We start from the raw sequence: 19,414 nt of genomic DNA on the forward strand, positions 1-19,414 counted from the left end.
TGAATTCTCCAGAGAAAGAGAGATGGAGTGTAGGGACAGTCACTATTCAGAAGCCATATTTGAAAAGATGAAAGCTGAGAATTTTCCAAAACTGATGACAGGTCCACAAATTCAGGAATCTCAAAATACTCCAAATAGGATATAAATAAAATGAAATCTATTTGCATAAAAATAAAGCCATAAAATCTTAGAGGCAAAGAAAAAGTCTTAAAAAGCAGAACATTTGTCCAAAGGAGGTATATGAATGGCTAATAAGTGTATGAAAAGATGTTTGATATCATCTTAATCATTAGAGAAATCAAAACCATAACAAGATACCACTTCATACTCACTGGAATGGTGATAAGTAAAAAGACAGATAATAACAAGTGTTGGTGAGAGTATGGAGAAATTAGAACCCTCGGGTTGCTAGTGGGGATACAAAATGGTATAGTCATTTTGGAAATCAGTTTAGAAATTCTTCAAAAAGCTAAACATATAGTTACCATGTGGCCTAGCAATTCCACACCTATGTTTATATCCAACAGAAATAAAAACATATGTCTCCATAGACTTGCACATGAATGTTCCTACCAGCATTATTCATAATAGCCAAAACATGGAAACAACCTAAGTGTCCACCATGAGATGAATGGATAGAAACAATATGGCATCTTCATACAGTGAAATATATTCAGCCATAAGAAACAATGAAGTACTGATACTTGGTACAACATGGATGAACCTTGAAACATGCTATGTGAAAAAAGCCAGTCACAAAGTACCTATATTGTGAGAGTCCATTTATATGAAATTCCCAGAAAGGGCCAATCCATAGAGACAAAGTAGATTATTGGTTGCCTAGGACTTGGGCCTAGGGGGTGAGGAAAGGAGAGGACTTCTAATAGTTACGAAGTTTCATATTGAGATGATGAAAAGGTTCTAAAATTTGCTTATGATGATGGCTGCACAATTTTGTAAATATGCTGAAAACAATCACCTGTATGCTTTAAGCAGGTGAATTGTATGGCATATAAATTATATTTCAATAAAGCTGTTAAAAAAAGGCAACTAGTGGAAAAAAGCCCCATTACCTTTAAAGGAATGAATTTGGAGTGAGAGCTTGACTTCTTAATAGCTTCTGTTAGGCAGAAGGTGGAATAATATGCTCAATGTGCTGAGAGAACATATCTCTTAACCTAGAAAATTACTTTTAATAGTCAGCAACAATATTCATTAAAAAAAGAGTAAAGTTGAGATATTTTTAGACCAAAATTGAGTTTGCCACCAAAGGAAATTTTAAATGATGCATTTCAGGCACAAGGAGATTCCTAAAGGAATATCTGAGATGAAAGAATGAGTAATGAACAAAGATAGTGACAATGTGGTGGTAAATCTAAACAAACATGGACTGTAAAAAAAAAAAATGATGAGTGAAAAACAAAACAGGAAAGAGCTAAAATATATGATGACAATAATGTGAATGTCAAGACGATGGTGACTGGACTTAGTGTCTCAAGATCCTTATATTATTCAGAAAGAAGATAAGCGTAGATTGACTTTAGACTTAGATAAGTGTAAGCCTGCTGTGATTTCTAGGGTAATACCCTAACAGTTAGAAATAAATAAAACAAACACATTAAATAAGTATAAAAGTATAACTTTTAAAAAAGAGTAGAGGCAAAAAAATAGAATGAGAAAAAAAGTCATTCAAAACAAGGCAAGAAAGAAAAGAGAATAGAAATGGTAGCCTATATAGAAAGCTCACAGATGGTTGAAATAAATTCACATGTATCCACAATGATAATGAGTGCTCCACTAATTTTATAAGGTAGGATTAAAGAATCTGGGTATATGCTATTTACAAGAAACTTCTCCAATATAAGGTTAAAGATACACTGAAAATGAAAAAAACCACACTAACCAAATACCAATAATAAGAAAGCTGTTGTAGACTTTGAGGCAAAGAAACCATTTGAGAGCTGAAAAATTTGCACAGCTACAAGGAGGAATTGATTACTTCACTATTATAGTGGATGGTTTTAACCCACTCTCAAGTAATCAACAGATGAATCACATTAGAAGATCAAAATACAGAAGACTTAAACTACCCGATTAAAAGTGTTATCAAATGTCATGCACATAATACAGAATATCGCACCCAACAATTGTTGGATCCGTATTCTTTTCAAGCACATAGTAAACAGAGTACATTTATGATAACTGACCACATACTGTGCATTAAGCAAGATACACCAAATTTCAAATGATTAGTATAGAACAGGCCATGTTCTCTGTTCACAAAGCAAGTAAGAAATAAAAACCACAGAGATAACTAGGAAACATCTATATATTTGGAGATTAAGAAACATACTTCTAAATTATTCATGGGTCAAGAAATAAATCATAATGGAGATTGGAAAATATTTAAGACAACAATAATGTCAATACTACATATCAAACTAGGGAGAGTGAGCTAAAATGATACTGACAGGAAAATGTATGGTCTGAAGGCTTATACCGGGAAAGAAAAAAGTATGAAAATTAGTGAGATTAGATTCCAACTTAGGAAGAGAAAATAGAACAAATCTAAGGAAAGTAGTAAGAAGAAAATAATTTTAAAAGGAGAGCAAAAATTAATGAAATAGAAAATAAAAATGTTGGATCATCAACAGAACCAAAATTGGCTCTTTGAAGAGATTATTTAATGGGACATGCTTCTGCTGAGATTCATCAAGAAAAAGAGAGTAAAAATGAAGACTATTAGGAACGAAAAAAAAGATCATCATAGATGCCATAGATATCAAAAGATAAATGGGTTTTATGAAAACTTCCTGCCAATAAAGGTGAAAATTTAGATGAAATGAAAAAATTTTAAATGAAAAACAACTTCTCAAAATTGATTCTCATAATTGGAAATATGAATATTCCTGTAATCATTAAAGATGGATGAAGTAAGTAATGGTCTTTGGAGAAAGAAAATACCAGCTCTGGATAGTTTTTCTGGTGATTTCTAGTGAACATTAATGGGAAAAAATTTGCAATTTTACATAAACCATTTCAGAACACATTAAAAGAAGGAACACTCCCTGCTTCATTTGGAAGGCTAAATTGATACTAAAACCTGACAAGGAAAGCTACAAGATAGGAAAATTACAAATCAGTCTTACCCATAAACATAGAAAAGATTCTGATAAAATATTAGCAAGGTGAATCCAGTAACATATAAAAAATATACTACATCATGATGAAGTGAAATTGTTCATAGTAATGCAAAGGGAGAGTAATATTTTTAAAATCCATTAATATAATTTATTATAACATATTAAAGGTGAAAAATGTGATAAATCATGAGATGCAGAAAAAATGTTTGATAATATTTAACATTCCTTAATGATCTAAAAAAACAACTCTTGGCAAAGCTGTAATAAGAGGGAACTTTCTAAAACTTAAGAGTACCTATAAAAAGCTAAAGCAGGGCTTCCCTGGTGGCGCAGTGGTTGAGAGTCCGCCTGCCGATGCAGGGGACACGAGTTCGTCCGCTGAGCCTGCGCGTCCGGAGCCTGTGCTCCGCAACGGGAGGGGCCACAACGGTGAGAGGCCCACGTACCGCAAAAAAAAAAAAAAAAAAAAAAGTTAAAGCAAACATCGAACTTAATGATGAAACATTGAAATTCTTCCCTTTAAGACCAAGAACAAGACAGAGGAGCCACAATTTCCACCAGGCCTCTCTGTCTTTCTGAATGGCTTGACCATGGGCTGGTATGGGCTTCCTCACAGCCTGGTGGTCGCAGGGTGGCTGGACTTCTGTCTTGGTGGTTGGCTTCCAGTGGGAGGAAGCTGAAGCTGCCAGTCCTCCTACAGGCTAGGGCTAGAACAGACATATGACGCATGCTGCATTTAGCTGGTCGAAGCAAGTCACAGTCCAGCCCAGGTTCAAGAGGATGGTGAATAGACTCCTCCTCTAGTTGTGAGGAGCGGCATATGTGTACAAGTAGGAGGAAATCGGTGGCAGTCATTTTTGGAGATCATCGACCACAACTCCTACGAGACTGGCAAAAATGTGAAAGGCTAGTGACATATGATATTGTCAAAGGCATGGAGTGATTGATACATTTACACACTGCTTGTGACCATGAAAAGTAATATAACTGCTTTAGAAAACACTTTGGTGTTATTTGGTGAAGTTAAAGATGTGCATACTATGTGGTCCAGCATTTTAACTCCTAAGTTATTTTTACTATGTGTACCAGATGATATGTATAAGAATGTTCAGAATAGCACTTTTTGTAATAGCAAAAAGCCCTGGAAGCAAACCCAAATGTATATCAACAGCAGAATAGACAAATTTTAATGAAGTCTTACAATGGAATACTGTACTTCATTGAAAATGAATAAATTGCACATGCAATAACTTGATATAATCTCCAGGACGTAAGATTGAGTAGAAAAAAGCAAAGTGCTAAAAAAAAAATACACAGTGAGTAGAAAAAAGCAAAGTGCTAAAAAAAAATACACAGTGCAAATAAAGTTAAAAACCATGTAAAACTAAATAGTGTATTATTTACCGATGTAATAAATATATGGTGAGCCTAAAAGACAAGCAAGAAAAGGACAAACACAAAATTTAGGGTGGTAGCTATTTCCAAAGTGGAAGAGAAGGAGACAGAAATGGGTTGGGATATGGGTAATTCTAATGATCCTTTTGGTGAATTGAATGATGGATGTTTCTTGTATTATTTTTCTATGTTATATGTATTTTATGTTCGTGTCTTTTTAGTGTTTAATGTAAGAAAAAAATCCCTCAATGCTTACTTTTTTGGGGGTGAGGATTCTCTTCTGTCAAATGATGACCCTGAATGATCATTTCCATTGTGGAGTAGCAGAGAAGGTCCAGGTTCTGTCTTGGGTAATTACCTTTGTCAGCTCCCTGTTGACACTTCTGAGGACCATGGTCAGTAGACTTTGTGGTTTCTTGGGTGAGTTGTAGGTTTGGCCAGGAAGCCTTCATTCCACTGTAAACCTTGGTTCTCAGTGGTGTGGAAGGTAGAAAGCAGGCTGCTGACCTTACCTTTCCTATTTTCTACTCTGAGTCACCTTTAAAGAGCCTCCCCAGACCCCTAAGAATGAGTGATTCTCAAGGCCATATTTTTAAGCAAACTCATGGTCTGCCTTGTTGGATGAATGATCACTGGTTCTTGAAAATTAAGAGGATTCAGTAGTTCTCAAATGTAAAGAGTAGGAGCTGTGGCTCTTATTTTTTGTAATTTCATTTTTCACAGATTGATCAGCTGAAGCAGGAGCTTTCAAAGAAGGAGTCAGAACTTCTTGCCTTACAAACAAAGCTTGAAACTCTTAGCAATCAGAATTCAGATTGCAAGCAACACATTGAAGTGCTTAAAGAGTCACTTACTGCCAAAGAACAGAGGGCTGCCATCCTTCAGACCGAGGTAAGGCACTGTTTCAGGACTCCGGGCAGCAGACATTGAGTTGGTAGAAAATATCCTATCTGAACAGCTTTTTTTTCAAGATCCCTTATCCAAATCCTTGGGGCCAGATACATCTTGGATATCAGATATCTTGGAGATTTGGAAAAGGTCAGATCCATTGCATGTATCATAGATTGTATAACACTCCCATTGGGGTTGCAGCAACATCGCATAAGCAAACATACAGATATTTCTGCAGAAAAAATTTTTCTTACGCTAAAGTAGAGTAAATAAAGACTATATAAGCAGCCTTCTGTTGGTTCGTGTTGTGTTGTGCCACCAAAGGAGTTTGCTTCACACTTGGATTTTTTTTTTTTTCATTTTTCAGAGTTTTTTCGCAGTTGGGAACCATAAATAAATGATTGGATCTGAAACGGTTTCATTTTATCAAAAATCTTAAAAGTGTCAGGATGTCATCTACCTTACTTTACTGTATATCTGTGTAGGCCCCGCTCCTACCCTTGGGTTAGGAGGGGGGCCTACACAGATATACAGTAAAGTGTGTATCCCAAGAAACACCCTTGGGTTTCTCACATCCTAAGCAGTATCCTCAATTTTCAAGATTCTTTTACCCATTGAAGAAAGTTGATATTGTGTTAGTTTCTTAAATGAAATGTGGTTTGTTATTTCTTATTCATACTAAGAAAAAAACCCAAATACATGTTGCTATCCTATTTTCTTGCTTCTTCTCATTGGATTATATCTCATTGCTAAGAAATGCAAAACACAAGCTAGTTATTATGTAAATGAAACAGTTGCCAGAAAATAAATTATTAAATGGGGCCAATAGCAAAGAATGCAGTGAATCTCCCTGATTTTTGTGTTGAGGCAGTGTGTTATGTGGATTACTTTAGGAGAAGGCAGTCTAATTGAGTTGCATGTTTTCTCTTGTGTTCTTGGAGCTATGTCTTTGCATGTATACATTTTTGGGTCTGTGGGTAGGTTTGGATTTTCTGTAGGAGTTAATGGGGCCATGCCAGTTAGTAGGTCTGTGCCCTCAGTCAAGGTGCAGGACAATGTCCAGAGGAGAAAGGAAACAAGTTCCAGGTTGGATAGGTCTTGGCATGGACCTGATAGGTCTATGCACTTGATTGGCCAATAGGCAGTTAATTGATTGCGTCGAATCAAAACTGTCATTTTGGCTTCAATGATGTAGGTATTTTACATATAAGAAATATTTTCAGTTGTGTATAGTTCCTTTGTGAATGTAGAAGCATGGATATTTTATTTTTTAAGGCATAAATGAAAACTACGCCATAAATTGGAGGTTGGCTTGTATTTCCTTTGAGGAGGTAGCAGTGAATAGTATCTAGAACTGTGCTAATACTGTCGCCACTAGGCACATGTGGCTATTCAAATTCAGATTAATTAAAATTCAGTTAAATTTAAAATAGAGCTTCTTAGTCACACTAGCCACATTTCATGTATTTAATGGTCACATGTGGCTAGAGACTAGTGTATGGGGCAGCACAACTATAGACCATTTCTACTATGTAGGACTTGTCTAGAATACGGGTGGAAAGCTATGGCTTGTTGGGAAATATCCTGCCCTCTGCCTGCTTTTGTAAATAAAGTTTTATTACACTTTTTAATATTTAAACTTATTTAACTTTAAACTTATTTAACTTTAAATGAGTTTAACTTTAAACGTATTTAACGTTAAATAAGTTAACTTTAAAGTTAAACTTATTTAACTTTATGGTTATACCCTTTCATCTATGTGTTGTCTTTGGCTGCTTTTGTGCTACCAAAGCAGGATTTAGTAGCATCAGAGAATGTAAGTCTGAAAAACTGAAACTATTTACTCTCTGGCTCCTTACAGAAAAAGTTTGCCACCCATGGCATTTTGATTTCCTGGGAAGAGGCTTGAGTGGGAATTGGAATGCCTGGCTTGTCCTTTCTCTAACAGGCTTACTCTGAACAGGGCCAAATTTGCTGACCTCCATTCTAGAGCACAAGTTTTTCTTCAAAGTGGTCATTCACACTGCAACAGATTGTACTCACAGTTGTCTTAAGTTGGCAATAATACCAGCATTACTAATAAAGTTACTGTAATTGTGTTGCTGTGTATTGGGTAGAAGGAAATTTGAGAAGCAAGGCAGTCTGCTGAGGTATTGCCCAAACAGGTAGTCAGGCTTCTTGATAGTTTCTCTTCAGAAGGAAAGAATGAGAAAAGTCAGCTTGGAAAAGCTTACTACCTCTCACTTGTACTGATGAGTGCTGTATTCTGTGGCCTCTTTCCCTTTTCTTATTCTTTCCCCTGTTTTTTACTTTCTCAAATTAATGTAGTCCAAATTAGACCTGTACATATTTCATGAAAAAGACAGAGGTGACATTATGTGGATAGCTTCCATCCCACGTTCAATAATTAAAATGACCCAATAAAGAGACAGCACTTTGAAGTAGAAAAAATTACTCTCCATGTGCAGAGAAGGTGAGATGATTCTCTGCTTTTCTGCTTTGAAGTTGGGATTGTGAGATTAATGATTTTATCAGCTGGAAATATCCAAGGAATTTTCTTTTGCCTTTTTTTTCTTCTTTTAAAATCTTTGTAAATGGAAGTGAAGAGAGTTATCTAATGATATCCATCTCATAGAGGAAGCAATTTAGGTTGAAATTAGCTCTAATTGTTGGATCATAGGCAAGGGATTTTTGGCAGCAGGGTAAAATACATTGAAGTGATTTTCCTGCTTCTTGGAAAAACAGGGAAATAAGAGTGTCCCTACCTAATGTGGGTTAGTGGGTGAGTATTCAGTTGGTAAGATACGTTATGTTTCATTGTGCCCTACAGTGAAAGAACTGAATTGACGTTCGTGTGAAAGATACTGTTTTCATCCTTAGAAGAGGTTACATGTGATAGCTCCTTCCAATTAGATCCCTGAGTCATTGCTGAACGCTCTCGCTAAAACAGAAGAGGACTCTCTCTAGAATGGAAAGAGCCCTACTGGTTTTTCTGGAAAATGTGTACCATCAACTATCTTTGGCAACTCTTTTAGAATATGGTAAAAATGACAGATGTCACTGACTCAACGGTTAATCTCTGCAAGGAATGCTTTTGCCACCACAGAATTTGTGTTTGGGAGGTAGTAGGTTGAAGGCTGGGATGAGGGGGGAGGCAAGTTGTCTGGGTTTGTGGCTATGTGGCTGGCTCCTGGGTAGGTTTGTTTTAACTTGTACAGATGCCCAGATGCTCTTTGACATGTGTGCAATAAATCAATGGAATAATAATTACACACACACACACACACTCAGACACCACATAGCTCTTAACATAACATTTTACTTTTTAAAATAGCTTCAAAGGACCGTAAGCCCAAGTATCTTATTTTGCTACTTCCCTTGATGTTTCCCACGTACCAATTTACCCTTATCCACCAACACATTAATTTCATGTGAGTAGAGATAATAATAAATAGACTTCAGCACCTTGACTTTTATGGATTTCAATGAATAATTACCAACATATCCAGAAATCAGAAAGAAGAAAGGCCTCGCTATTATTTTATCATCTGGAGTAAAATGTGATATGAAAAACACAGCATTTAGAAGTGGGAGATGTGTGGACATGCCTTAGCCTCCCCATTTAATCACTATGACGTGAACAAGACTTACATTTCTGAACCTCCATGTCTTGATCTGTGAAACAGCAGTCATTGTAGCAGCCTGATGCATCTATATGAAAAGTGCTTTGATTCTACTAAAGGGTTTTAGCTATAAATTGTGTTGATTATTATCATTGTTGTGATTGTTATTACTATTGTATATCAGGATGTTTGGGGAATACTCTACCTCACTTCTCTTCTTATGGGTCTCCCTTTGTGGATCTCCTTTGAATTTTTGGTGTCTGCTTTTACTGAGCTCAGACTTTTATATTTCAACTGAGGCACTTTTTTATGTCCTAGAATGATGCAGAGAAATGAAGATACTATGAAAGTGCCATCTATTTTGTTCTAGCTCCAAATTAAAAGATTTCTTTCTGTTTTCTTGCGAGTACACTTTGCCCTAGCCCAGCATGATTTCTGAACTGCCAGGCATGACATCTCTTTTGCATCTTTTTTTGTATTCTGGAAGATATGTTATGTGACAGTGGTATATGATGCTGCTTTTATACTCATTTCTGTTCCAAATAGGTTAGGGAAACATTCTACTTGTCTAAGAAAAAACACTTGACAACATGTTAATTAAAGAATGTAGGGGTTTCGTATTCATGAAGGCGAGAGGCAACACATGCAGGTTAGGTTAGTGGCAGCTCCACAGTAAGGGTCCAGAACATTTTTGGTTTTGTTTTTTAAATGTAATCAATATAAGAAAATCTCAGGCGATCTATTGGCTCAGTTCCCAGAAAATTCACCTCGGCACATACATACTTATATTCATGTACAATAACGTATATACTCTCAGGTAGTTTACAGATACCCTGAAGCATTTCCAAGAGTTTCACATTAAAGATCCTTGCCCTATAGATTTCATGCATTTTTCATTCAACATATATTTTTTAAATGACTACTATGTGCCAGATATGGTTCCTGCCTTCATCCAGTCAACATTATATTGGGTATGTGGATATATGATAGAGAACTGATCACAGTACCATAAACACTCAGTGAGTTCATTATCACTGGTTAGTAATAATTCCACACAAGGTCTTAATTGGACTTCATCTTTCTGTGGTTGTTTAAAGGCAGGTAAGTAAAGGAAAGAAAGAAGATAGAACTAAATGTTTAGCTCTTTTGAGGACTAGAGTATGCAAGCTGTATGAAACGTCTATTTAGGGACTTCCCTGGTGGTGCAGTAGTTAAGAGTCTGCCTGCCAATGCAGGGGACACGGATTTGAGCCCTGGTCCGGGAAGATCCCATATGCTGCGGAGCAGCTAAGCCCGGGCGCCACAACTACTGAGCCTGTGTTCTAGAGCCCGTGAGCCACAACTACTGAGTCTGTGTGCCACAACTACTGAGGCCCATGTGCCTACAGCCCGTGCTCCGCAACAAGAGAAGCCACCACAATGAGAAGCCCGTGCACCGCAACGAAGAGTAGCCCCCGCTCGCCACAACTAGAGAAAGCCTGCGCACAGCAGCGAAGACCCAACACAGCCAAAAATAAATTAATTTTTTAAAAAAGGTCTATTTATACCTCTTATAATTTAAGGCTAATATTGCTAAGGTGATTACTCTGATAATGTTAAGATTTTATTTTTTGATTAAAACTGATGCTCTTTTGAGCCTACATTCAAGCAACCTGGCTCTCCTTGAGAAAGAGAATGGTATTTATAGGCTTACAGATTATTTCAGGAGTTAGTACATCTAGTTAGAAATGCTTCAGTCAGCTATACTTTAGATAGACCCTTCCCTCAACTTGTCTAAACAGGCAAGGTATCATTTGATAATATTTTACTGAGCATCTATGATGTGCAAGGTGCTGGACAAGGTGGGACCCATAATCTCAGAAGCTGTTGGTCTTGGACTTATTAATTTAATTTTATTGCCCAACTGTCTACTGAGCACAAGACATGGCAGCTATATTGATTTTCAGGAACTGTGGCTAAGTGTTTTCCATGCAATACATTATTTTGAACTTGACTTACAACTTGTGATTTTGGTATTGTTGACCGTTTTTTTTTAAGACGAGGAAATAGATGTTCAGAGAGGATGTGTATCTTGCTCAAGGTCACAGAACAGTGAGTAACAGGGCTTGGGTTCTCAAGTTCTAAACTTTTAACTAGAAATCTAGCACTTTCCATAAGAGTCCCAGTGGCTGAGGGCTTTCTTTGTGTCAAGAAGCTGACATACATTATCTCATTTAATCTTTATGGCAAAGGTTATGGCAGGTTTTATAGTTCTTTCTTAACAGGGAGGTTCACTAGGGATTCAAGAATACTCACTAGGTACAACCCTCTACTGGCGATGAAGAGGGATAAGAATGAATAACTCTGAGTTGTAAATTCTTACAGTAACATTGTGGCTATAACAGTGGCACTGTGGCCGTAGTAATGAAGAATGTCACCTAAACTTTAGGGAGGGTACCATTTTTCATGAAGACTAGAATTCTAGTATATTAAGAATTTATTGTATAATATTTAGTTTTTATTTCTTTAAAGATGTTTGTGATATGTATATATATACATATTCAAACATGCATGCACCCTTTGCAGAAAAAAAGTAAAAGAATGGACAGCAGTATCTTACTGTGTTTTCTTTTTGTGTTAGACTCAAGTGATCTTTAAATGGCCTATGATACACATGCTGTACATTTGTAATGAAAAAATTAAATGCATTTTTTTTTTCTTTTTTTTTTTTTTTTGGCGGTACGCGGGCCTCTCACTGTTGTGGCCTCTCCCTTTGTGGAGCACAGGCTCCGGACGCGCAGGCTCAGCAGCCATGGCTCACGGGCCCAGCCGCTCTGCGGCATGTGGGATCTTCCCGGACCGGGGCACGAACCCGTGTCTCCTGCATCGGCAGGCGGACTCTCAACCACTGCGCCACCAGGGAAGCCCTAAATGCATTTTTAATAGAAATGTTGGTGATCACTTCTTCAGGGAGGTTGTGCAAGGTACTGGTGGAGGAGGAGGTATTTTCTGAGCCTGTGGCAGCATGTTTTGTTCCTCTGAGTCATGGATGATTCAGTGTGATAACACAACTAGAAAGCAAAGTTGGGCTGTCAGTTTTTAAGATGAATCATAAAACCAAGCTTTTGACAATGAAAATGTTGTTGTCACATGGAGAAAAAGGACAAGTTTTATGAGTCCTTATTTCTTGGTTTGTTTCTCATTGAGATGGGCCCTCTACCCCACTTCATGGTGAGGCCGGGATTCTTGGATATAAAAAGTCACCGTGACAAGGAGTCGAGAACGCTTTGTGGCCTCCAGGGGCTGTGGGACTAGATGCATTCACATAGGGCTTTGCAAACTATTCAGATACTTAAGGAACTACTCTTTCTTCTGAACTCACACATGTTGAGCAAAGGAGTTTTTTAAATGACTGGAAATAATATTTGCCACAGTACATAAGGTGGGATTTACAAGGAGTTTTCCTTTACTTTAAAACAATAATTTCAGTTTTCCTTTTTACCTCTTGCCTCGGTCAACTGGCAAGCAGTAAAGTCCTTTTTAATCACTTTATTCCAGCCTTCAAAGGATAATATTTAAAGTGTCCTTTTTTTTTTTTAATTTATTTTTGGCTGCATTAGGTTTTCGTTGCTGTGCACGGGCTTTATCTAGTTGCGGTGAGCGGGGGCTGCTCTTCATTATGGTGCATGGGCTTCTCATTGTGGTGGCTTCTCTTGTGGCGGAACATGGGCTCTAGGTGCACGGGCTTCAGTAGTTGTGGCACATGGGCTCAGTAGTTGTGACTTGCAGGCTCTGGAGCACAGGCTCGGTAGTTGTAGCGAACGGGCTTAGTTGCTCTGCGGCACGTGGGATCCTCCTGGACCAGGGCTTGAACCCGTGTTCCCTGCATTGGCAGATGGATTCTCAACCGCTGCGCCACCAGGGAAGCACATGAAGTGTCCTTTTTGAGATAGACTTTTGTTTTATGCCCTTCATAATCACAGCATTTAAAAGTGAGGGTTTTTTTTTTTTTTTCAAAAAGTTAGTAGCATGTGACAAAACCAACTTTTAAAGCTGTCAAAATACCCCAGTGCCAAATCAGGGTGCATTGTATCACTTTTAAGACTTGCAAGGAATGTCTTTAAAATTAATAAATTAAGGGGGTTGGTGAAAAAATATACAAAACAAAATCCCGGTGTCATTTGTATTTTTCCATTCTAATCCCATTGTTGGCTTCACATTTTAAAATGTTTTTATTTAACCAGGAAAGGCATCATTGGAAATTTTTATTGATAACACTCTTAACTGCAAGAAAAAGACATAAACCTGCAAAGCTGTAACTATCATGGTGGCCACAATTGGGAGGTCTGCAAAACAGTTTATTACCAGTAGAAAAAAAAGTCTTGGGAAACGCAGTTGTTATAGGGGTCACCACCTCTGCTGCGTGCATTTTATTTTTTTCCCTTTTCATTTTGAGGGTATGTACGATGGCAGTGCCAGACTACACACTTTCCCCTCTCCTAATGTCTGTGGGCTTTGTTTTGATTCTCTCTTTATTAATGATGTGAAAACTTTGGGGTCACATAAAAATGAGCCAGGGTCAGGCTTTGTGGGCCCCAGAATGCTGAAAATGTCCTGGTATCTAGCTAGTGAAGACATTGTTTAAAGGGGCCAGGCTTTACTTCCTGAGATTTTTAGCTGTTCTGCAGATTTTAGGTAATCGGGTGAACTTTGCAAGGCAGCTTCATGCTCTTGCTTTCCTAAGGTAAAACATGAAAGACATGTGGTGGAGGAATTAAAATGTGTTACGGCTGTTGGATGCAAATTTTTTTTTTTGGCCTATTAAGGATGGTACAGGTAGCTATAGACATTATTTTATTCCATAGGGCCAGAGTCTAGTGCTTTTGTTGTTGTTATTGTTGTTCAGGCTTTCAGAAAATGCCATATTTAACACCCTGTTAGTATAAAATTGCTTTTGACTTCATAAACACAGGTGTTCAGTTTGAATCTTAATGAACTGTGAAATAGGTAGATGTCTAAAAGGAAATTCTATAAATTGTGAACATGGCTCTGTCAGCACACTAAATGGATTAGGAAAATTCATTGTCTGCCGTGTAACTGAACACCAGTGTGATGCATGGACAGGAATTAGTCCTGAAAAGCCAATAAAACGGAGGAAAAAAGTGGTGCCTAGGAGATGTTGATTGTCTGGGTTCCCCCCACCACAAATGAATGCTGGTGCAGAAGGACTGGGAAATCAGAATGGCTATTCCGAGGACAGCCAAGAAGGAATACGTATGAGCAGACAACACAGAATTTATAGAGTAAAACCACAAACACCTTATTTTCCATTGTACTAAAATAATGATATTTTACAGTACTCATTTTGTATGTAATTCTGCTTTCAATTTTATATTGTTACTGCAGCTCAAATCTCATTATAAGTGTTCCAACAAAAATCGCTTTTTAATCAAAAACTTTCCAATCCTTAACCCATTCTGAACTTATTTTGAGGAACTTATTTTTCTAGTGAAACAAAAGAATTTGGCCCTTCTTTGTGAGCTCGTTGGCATATTATTTGACCTGTGTAGCTAAACATGTAATTAAGATAACTGATTCATTTTAATTTCTACATTAAATCCCTTCATAATCTGTTTGCATTGTTTTGGGGGGGGTAGAGATATGGAGTCAGAGCCCTTCATATTCTTTGAAAGAAAAGTAGATCATTAGTGCTTTTGTTTGGTTTTACTTCTGTTTGCAAAAGACATTGGCTATATTATATTAAGCTGCAACTGAAAGTGACAACATCCAATTAGCTAGTCATCTATGAGAGAGTGCACGTCGGTGGTAAGTGTTACTTACCATGGTTTGCAGGAAAAAAAAGAATATATTTCGGTCATGTCTGTGGGAGGCTGGCTTACCACTTTAGAAAAGGAGATGACAGAATTTAGGAGGAGGGAGATTCAACAAAACTCTCACTGACCTCCAAGCTCACAGTCTGTCTTTTTTTTTTTTTGTATGAATTTTATGGAAAACAGAATTTATTAAGTACTTCCATTCATTTTTTTCCTTTTGGGGAGCACCATTTGGAAATAACCAGTGTACGTTGTGATTATGTTCTCCCTGACACTGGACCACATTTGTAATACTTGCTTCCATTCCTCTGGAAAAAGTCTAACATTTACTGTGGTTGGGTTTCTTTATGTGTATATTTACATATCAAACCAAAATGTAAAGAGTGAAGTTAAATTGCAGGGCTTCTGCAAGAATCTTTTACCCATTTTCATATGAACTTTATTCTGTTTAAATTAAATACAGATATTTATTCCACACAGACATGTACTTCCCCCTTCTTATTTTATTAAAAAAAAAAAGGGAGAGAGAATACAACTTGAGGTAATAAGTTGTGATGATGAGGATCATTTTAACCCTAGCAGTTTGTTTTTGTGGCCAGCATTTCTTTCTTGAAGTATGTGAAATTTATTTTCTTGCATTTATTTTTTATTTTATCTTTAAAATTTCAATATGAGTGATTTATTAAGCCCTTGTTATTATAACAGAATGATGTTGGCCTCTAAAATACTACTTGGCAGTTGTTAATTTGAAACTGGACAGATGGTAAGTTCTGTCATTAAGATCTGGTCAAATGTGAAGGAAAAAAGAAGATCCAGCTCCTTATTTACTGAGTGTGACTTCTTAGCCTAGTGCCAGCAAAGCTGGTTGTCAGAGGATCGGTTCTCTCCATAGTGATGACCACCTTTGACAGCTCTTCTGAGAGCAGTTGAGGAAAAAGGGAAATGCACGTCTAGGAGAACTGCTTGGGACTGCCAGATATCTAGACCTTAGGATTTGTCAACTCTTTCAACCTCCCTCCCATCCAAAGTTAAAAAGTACATTTGCGGAAAGATGTACATGAGTTTTAAAGATTTAATTTGGAAAAATTGAATCATATTTGCTCTTTGCTGTGTGTGTGTGTGTGTGTGTGTGTGTGTGTGTGTGTGTGTCTGTTAGAGGAGACAGCACTAAGATGTGGAAGCTAGGTATACAGCATCATTTTGGTAACCTTCTTTGTTGGATCTCCAGTAGATTAAATAAACCTTTAGAAGAGACAGCACTAAGATGTGGAAGCTAGGTATACAGCATCATTTTGGTAACCTTCTTTGTTGGATCTCCAGTAGATTAAATAAACCTACTAAATAAAGTACCTACTGTGTGTTAGGCGTAGTGCTAGGTGCCAGGAATACAGAAATAAATGAGATAAATGTTGCCAATATTACACTCATAATATGATTATTGAAAAATGTTTAAGAATTGTTTGTAGTTCTTTTTGTCCCTGAGTATCCACTAGGATTGACTCATGGAAAATTCAATCTAGTGGACTGTTGGTTGCTTATCAGAGCAACCCCATAGAAACTTTGGGTAAATAACAGGGCCTTTGAGTAAGCCCATGAAAGCAACTAACCAGAAAGAGAACTTGTTTCAATGCTTGGAGCCCTTTTCATTTACAGATCTTTAAATTTTCAAGTGTCACTTTTTTGGATAAAGTCTCTAATACAGGTTGTATAGGACACAAAAATAGATTCTTATTCCTCAGGGACATTGTGGCCTAGCCGGGGTTTTCACTACTGTGCTGCATGCACTTGAGTATTTATTTTAACCCTTTGTTAACCTAATATTTATATAGAAGGAAAACTTCATCACAATATAAATTTCTTGAAGAAAAGGATCTTTTGGCTTATTCACTGGAGTATATGAGCTCTGAGAGCAGTGCCTAGCACAATATAGGAATTCCAAAAATATTTGTTGAATCTGTTGTTGATCTTTGGTATCATTGGAGATATAGTGGGAGAATTAGATGAGCTATTGTATCATGGTAGCAATGGAAATATCCATTCTCAGGTGATGCTTTAATGTTAGTATTATGAGAAAACATGGATTAACCCTTCTGTAACTTAGTTATGGGGAAAACTTTCCTAACTATGAATCAAGATCTGGTAGCAATAATATATAGGATTGATAAGTTTGATGATATCAAATAAAGAATTTTTGCAGGGCAAAAATTATCATAGATAGAGTAAAAGGCAAATAATTTGGGCAATATACTTGCTAGTTATGCTGCAGAAAGAGGGTTTATAAAGTTTGTTTTATTTTTATTTTATTTTATTTTTTTATGAAGTTTTTAAAAACAACCTTAAGCACCAACAACCTATAGAAGCAAAGGGCCAACAACCCTATAGAATAATGGGCTTGATATATAGATAATACACAGAAAAATAAAAGTGAATGGTGCTTAATTTATGATGCTCAACCTGATACATGATCAGAGAAATGCATATTAAAACTACATTGAAAAATTTTTTTTTTATTTATCAGATTGGCAAAACTTCAAAGATTTGAAATGTATGCTATTTATTGGTGGGGAAAAATTAGCCCTATAATAACATTGCTGTTAGGAATGCAAAATGGTATATCCCCTTTCAGAGGGGAATTTGACAACATCTAGCAAATTACACGAGTTTGCCTCTGACTCAGCAATCCCAATTCTAGGAATGGATTCCAAAGAAATACAAAATATCCAAGATTTTTCATTACAACACCATCTGTCATAGTAAGACTAGAAACAACCAACACATCTGCCAGGATGGGACTTACTGGATAAATCACTGTGATCTACAAATGGATTGCTATGTAGCTGTGTAAATGATGAAGCATGTATATACTGATATGGAGTGACCTCTAGGATATCTGGTTAAGTGAAAAATAAAAAGAGGGTGGTGAAAAGTGTTTAGGGTATGCTAGTGTTTACCTAAGAGATTGAGGGAATGCAAATATATGTGTATTAATGTACATATTTGTTTATATTTTAAAGAAAATGATGGACAAACCATAATATTAAAAAACAAGTGTTTTTTTTTTTTTTTTGGTAATAGAATGAGTGAACATGGAGAGAACCTAGACTTCTTTGAATATAGTTTGTTTTATAGATTTGACTTTGGAACCATGTAAGTATTTTACGTAATTATAAAGCAAAATTAAATCCAAAAAGGCAATCTCTAAAAAGTTAAAGGAAAGTGAAACAAATGAACCTATCTTTGTATCTGAGTGGTGTTATAACCACACTGAGAGGATCTATTCCAAGTGACTATAAAATATGTATTTTGAGTGTACATGATAGTGGGATATAGTCCAGGAGAAAAAAACCTGCATAGAATCTTAAACTTTTTTCAGTGATTATATTATTGGTTGTAGTTATGGATATTATTTATTCTAAGACAGGTGTGTGTGAAGAATGTGGTAAAACAAATGAGTGTTTCTGTTGGTGTCAGTAAGAGCTTGGATTTTCAAAACTTGAGAGAAAGAAGATACAGATGCAAGATTGATGAAGTTAAGTAAAAATAGTGTAGTCCTATGATGTATATTTTTAAAAATCTGTATCAATATATCTATATCTGTATCTATATCAATAACTATTATATCCTAGCTGTGTCCCTGGAAAGTCCTAGAAACAAGAGCTAGTCTCTGGTAGAGATAGCTATTCCTAGTGTCAAATTTGCTGTTTTCTCACTAAAGGCGTTTGTAGAAATGGATAAGTCTGTGTCTGGAGGCAGGAAATGATGACATCTTGTCATTCCAGAAAGTAGGGAAGCTATCAAAGATTGATAGGACATGTCAAAAGGACTCAAGAGCAAATTAAAAAAAAAATGTGCCCACTGAACAAAGAATTTGAGCATTAATAGCCCAGAAAATATGCTTCATTCAATCCATGAGTTCAGCATGAGAACTATTTTAAAAAACTTTTTTTTTTGGTAGATTCTAGGGAGCATTTGAAACTAGTAAATAAAGGGAAAGAAATGAGCATTCATCATAACTCTTTTGTATAAATTGTACCTTGGGGTAGCAAAGAGTTGACGCAGAGAAGATTCTCTTTGTAGAAGTATTCCAGCTAATAAATGAAGAAAGAATGCTAGACTCTCACCATTTCACAACCTTTAATGATTTAATGGATCTGGGGATTGAGCTTTAATGATGCCGTATCAAATATTACCTGTTTCCTGATAGAAGTGTGCTCTGTTGCCAATGAAGTAGGCTTGCCAGAAAAATCAAACCTGAGTCTTACTGGAAATACAGAGGACAGAGAGGAAGTTGGCAAACAACTCCAAGGATGCAGTGAGGAAGCTCCCCACCATGGGATACTCTTGCTGGATAGATGACTCTGTGGTTTTTTTGTTTGTTTTTTAACACAACAACAATAGTTTTCAAGGAAGAGGAGAGAGAAAGGTAGAGAGGGAAACCATGGATTAAAAAACTTGAGCGGGCTTCCCTGGTGGCGCAGTGGTTGAGAATCCGCCTGCCGATGCAGGGGACACGGGTTCGTGCCCCGGTCCGGGAAGATCCCACATGCCG

At 36.8% G+C, this 19,414-nt stretch overlaps 1 protein-coding gene across 3 annotated transcripts in view; it reads left to right on the top strand.

Moving 5' to 3' along the window:
• ERC2 (ELKS/RAB6-interacting/CAST family member 2) overlaps nt 1-19,414 on the top strand; it is a 991,464-nt gene that overhangs the window by 319,663 nt on the left and 652,387 nt on the right. For all 3 annotated transcript variants that reach the window (XR_008615821.1, XM_024123747.2, XM_024123746.2), the window contains exon 6: nt 5,262-5,429. Coding sequence is in view for 2 of the 3 variants with exons in the window: in XM_024123747.2 (XP_023979515.1) it covers nt 5,262-5,429 (168 nt within the window). In the remaining variant the exon portion in view is untranslated. The remainder of the gene's footprint in view (nt 1-5,261; nt 5,430-19,414) is intronic.

The sequence above is a fragment of the Physeter macrocephalus genome, chromosome 18 (assembly GCF_002837175.3).
Source record: "Physeter macrocephalus isolate SW-GA chromosome 18, ASM283717v5, whole genome shotgun sequence".
NCBI classification, from domain to species: Eukaryota; Metazoa; Chordata; class Mammalia; order Artiodactyla; family Physeteridae; genus Physeter; species Physeter macrocephalus.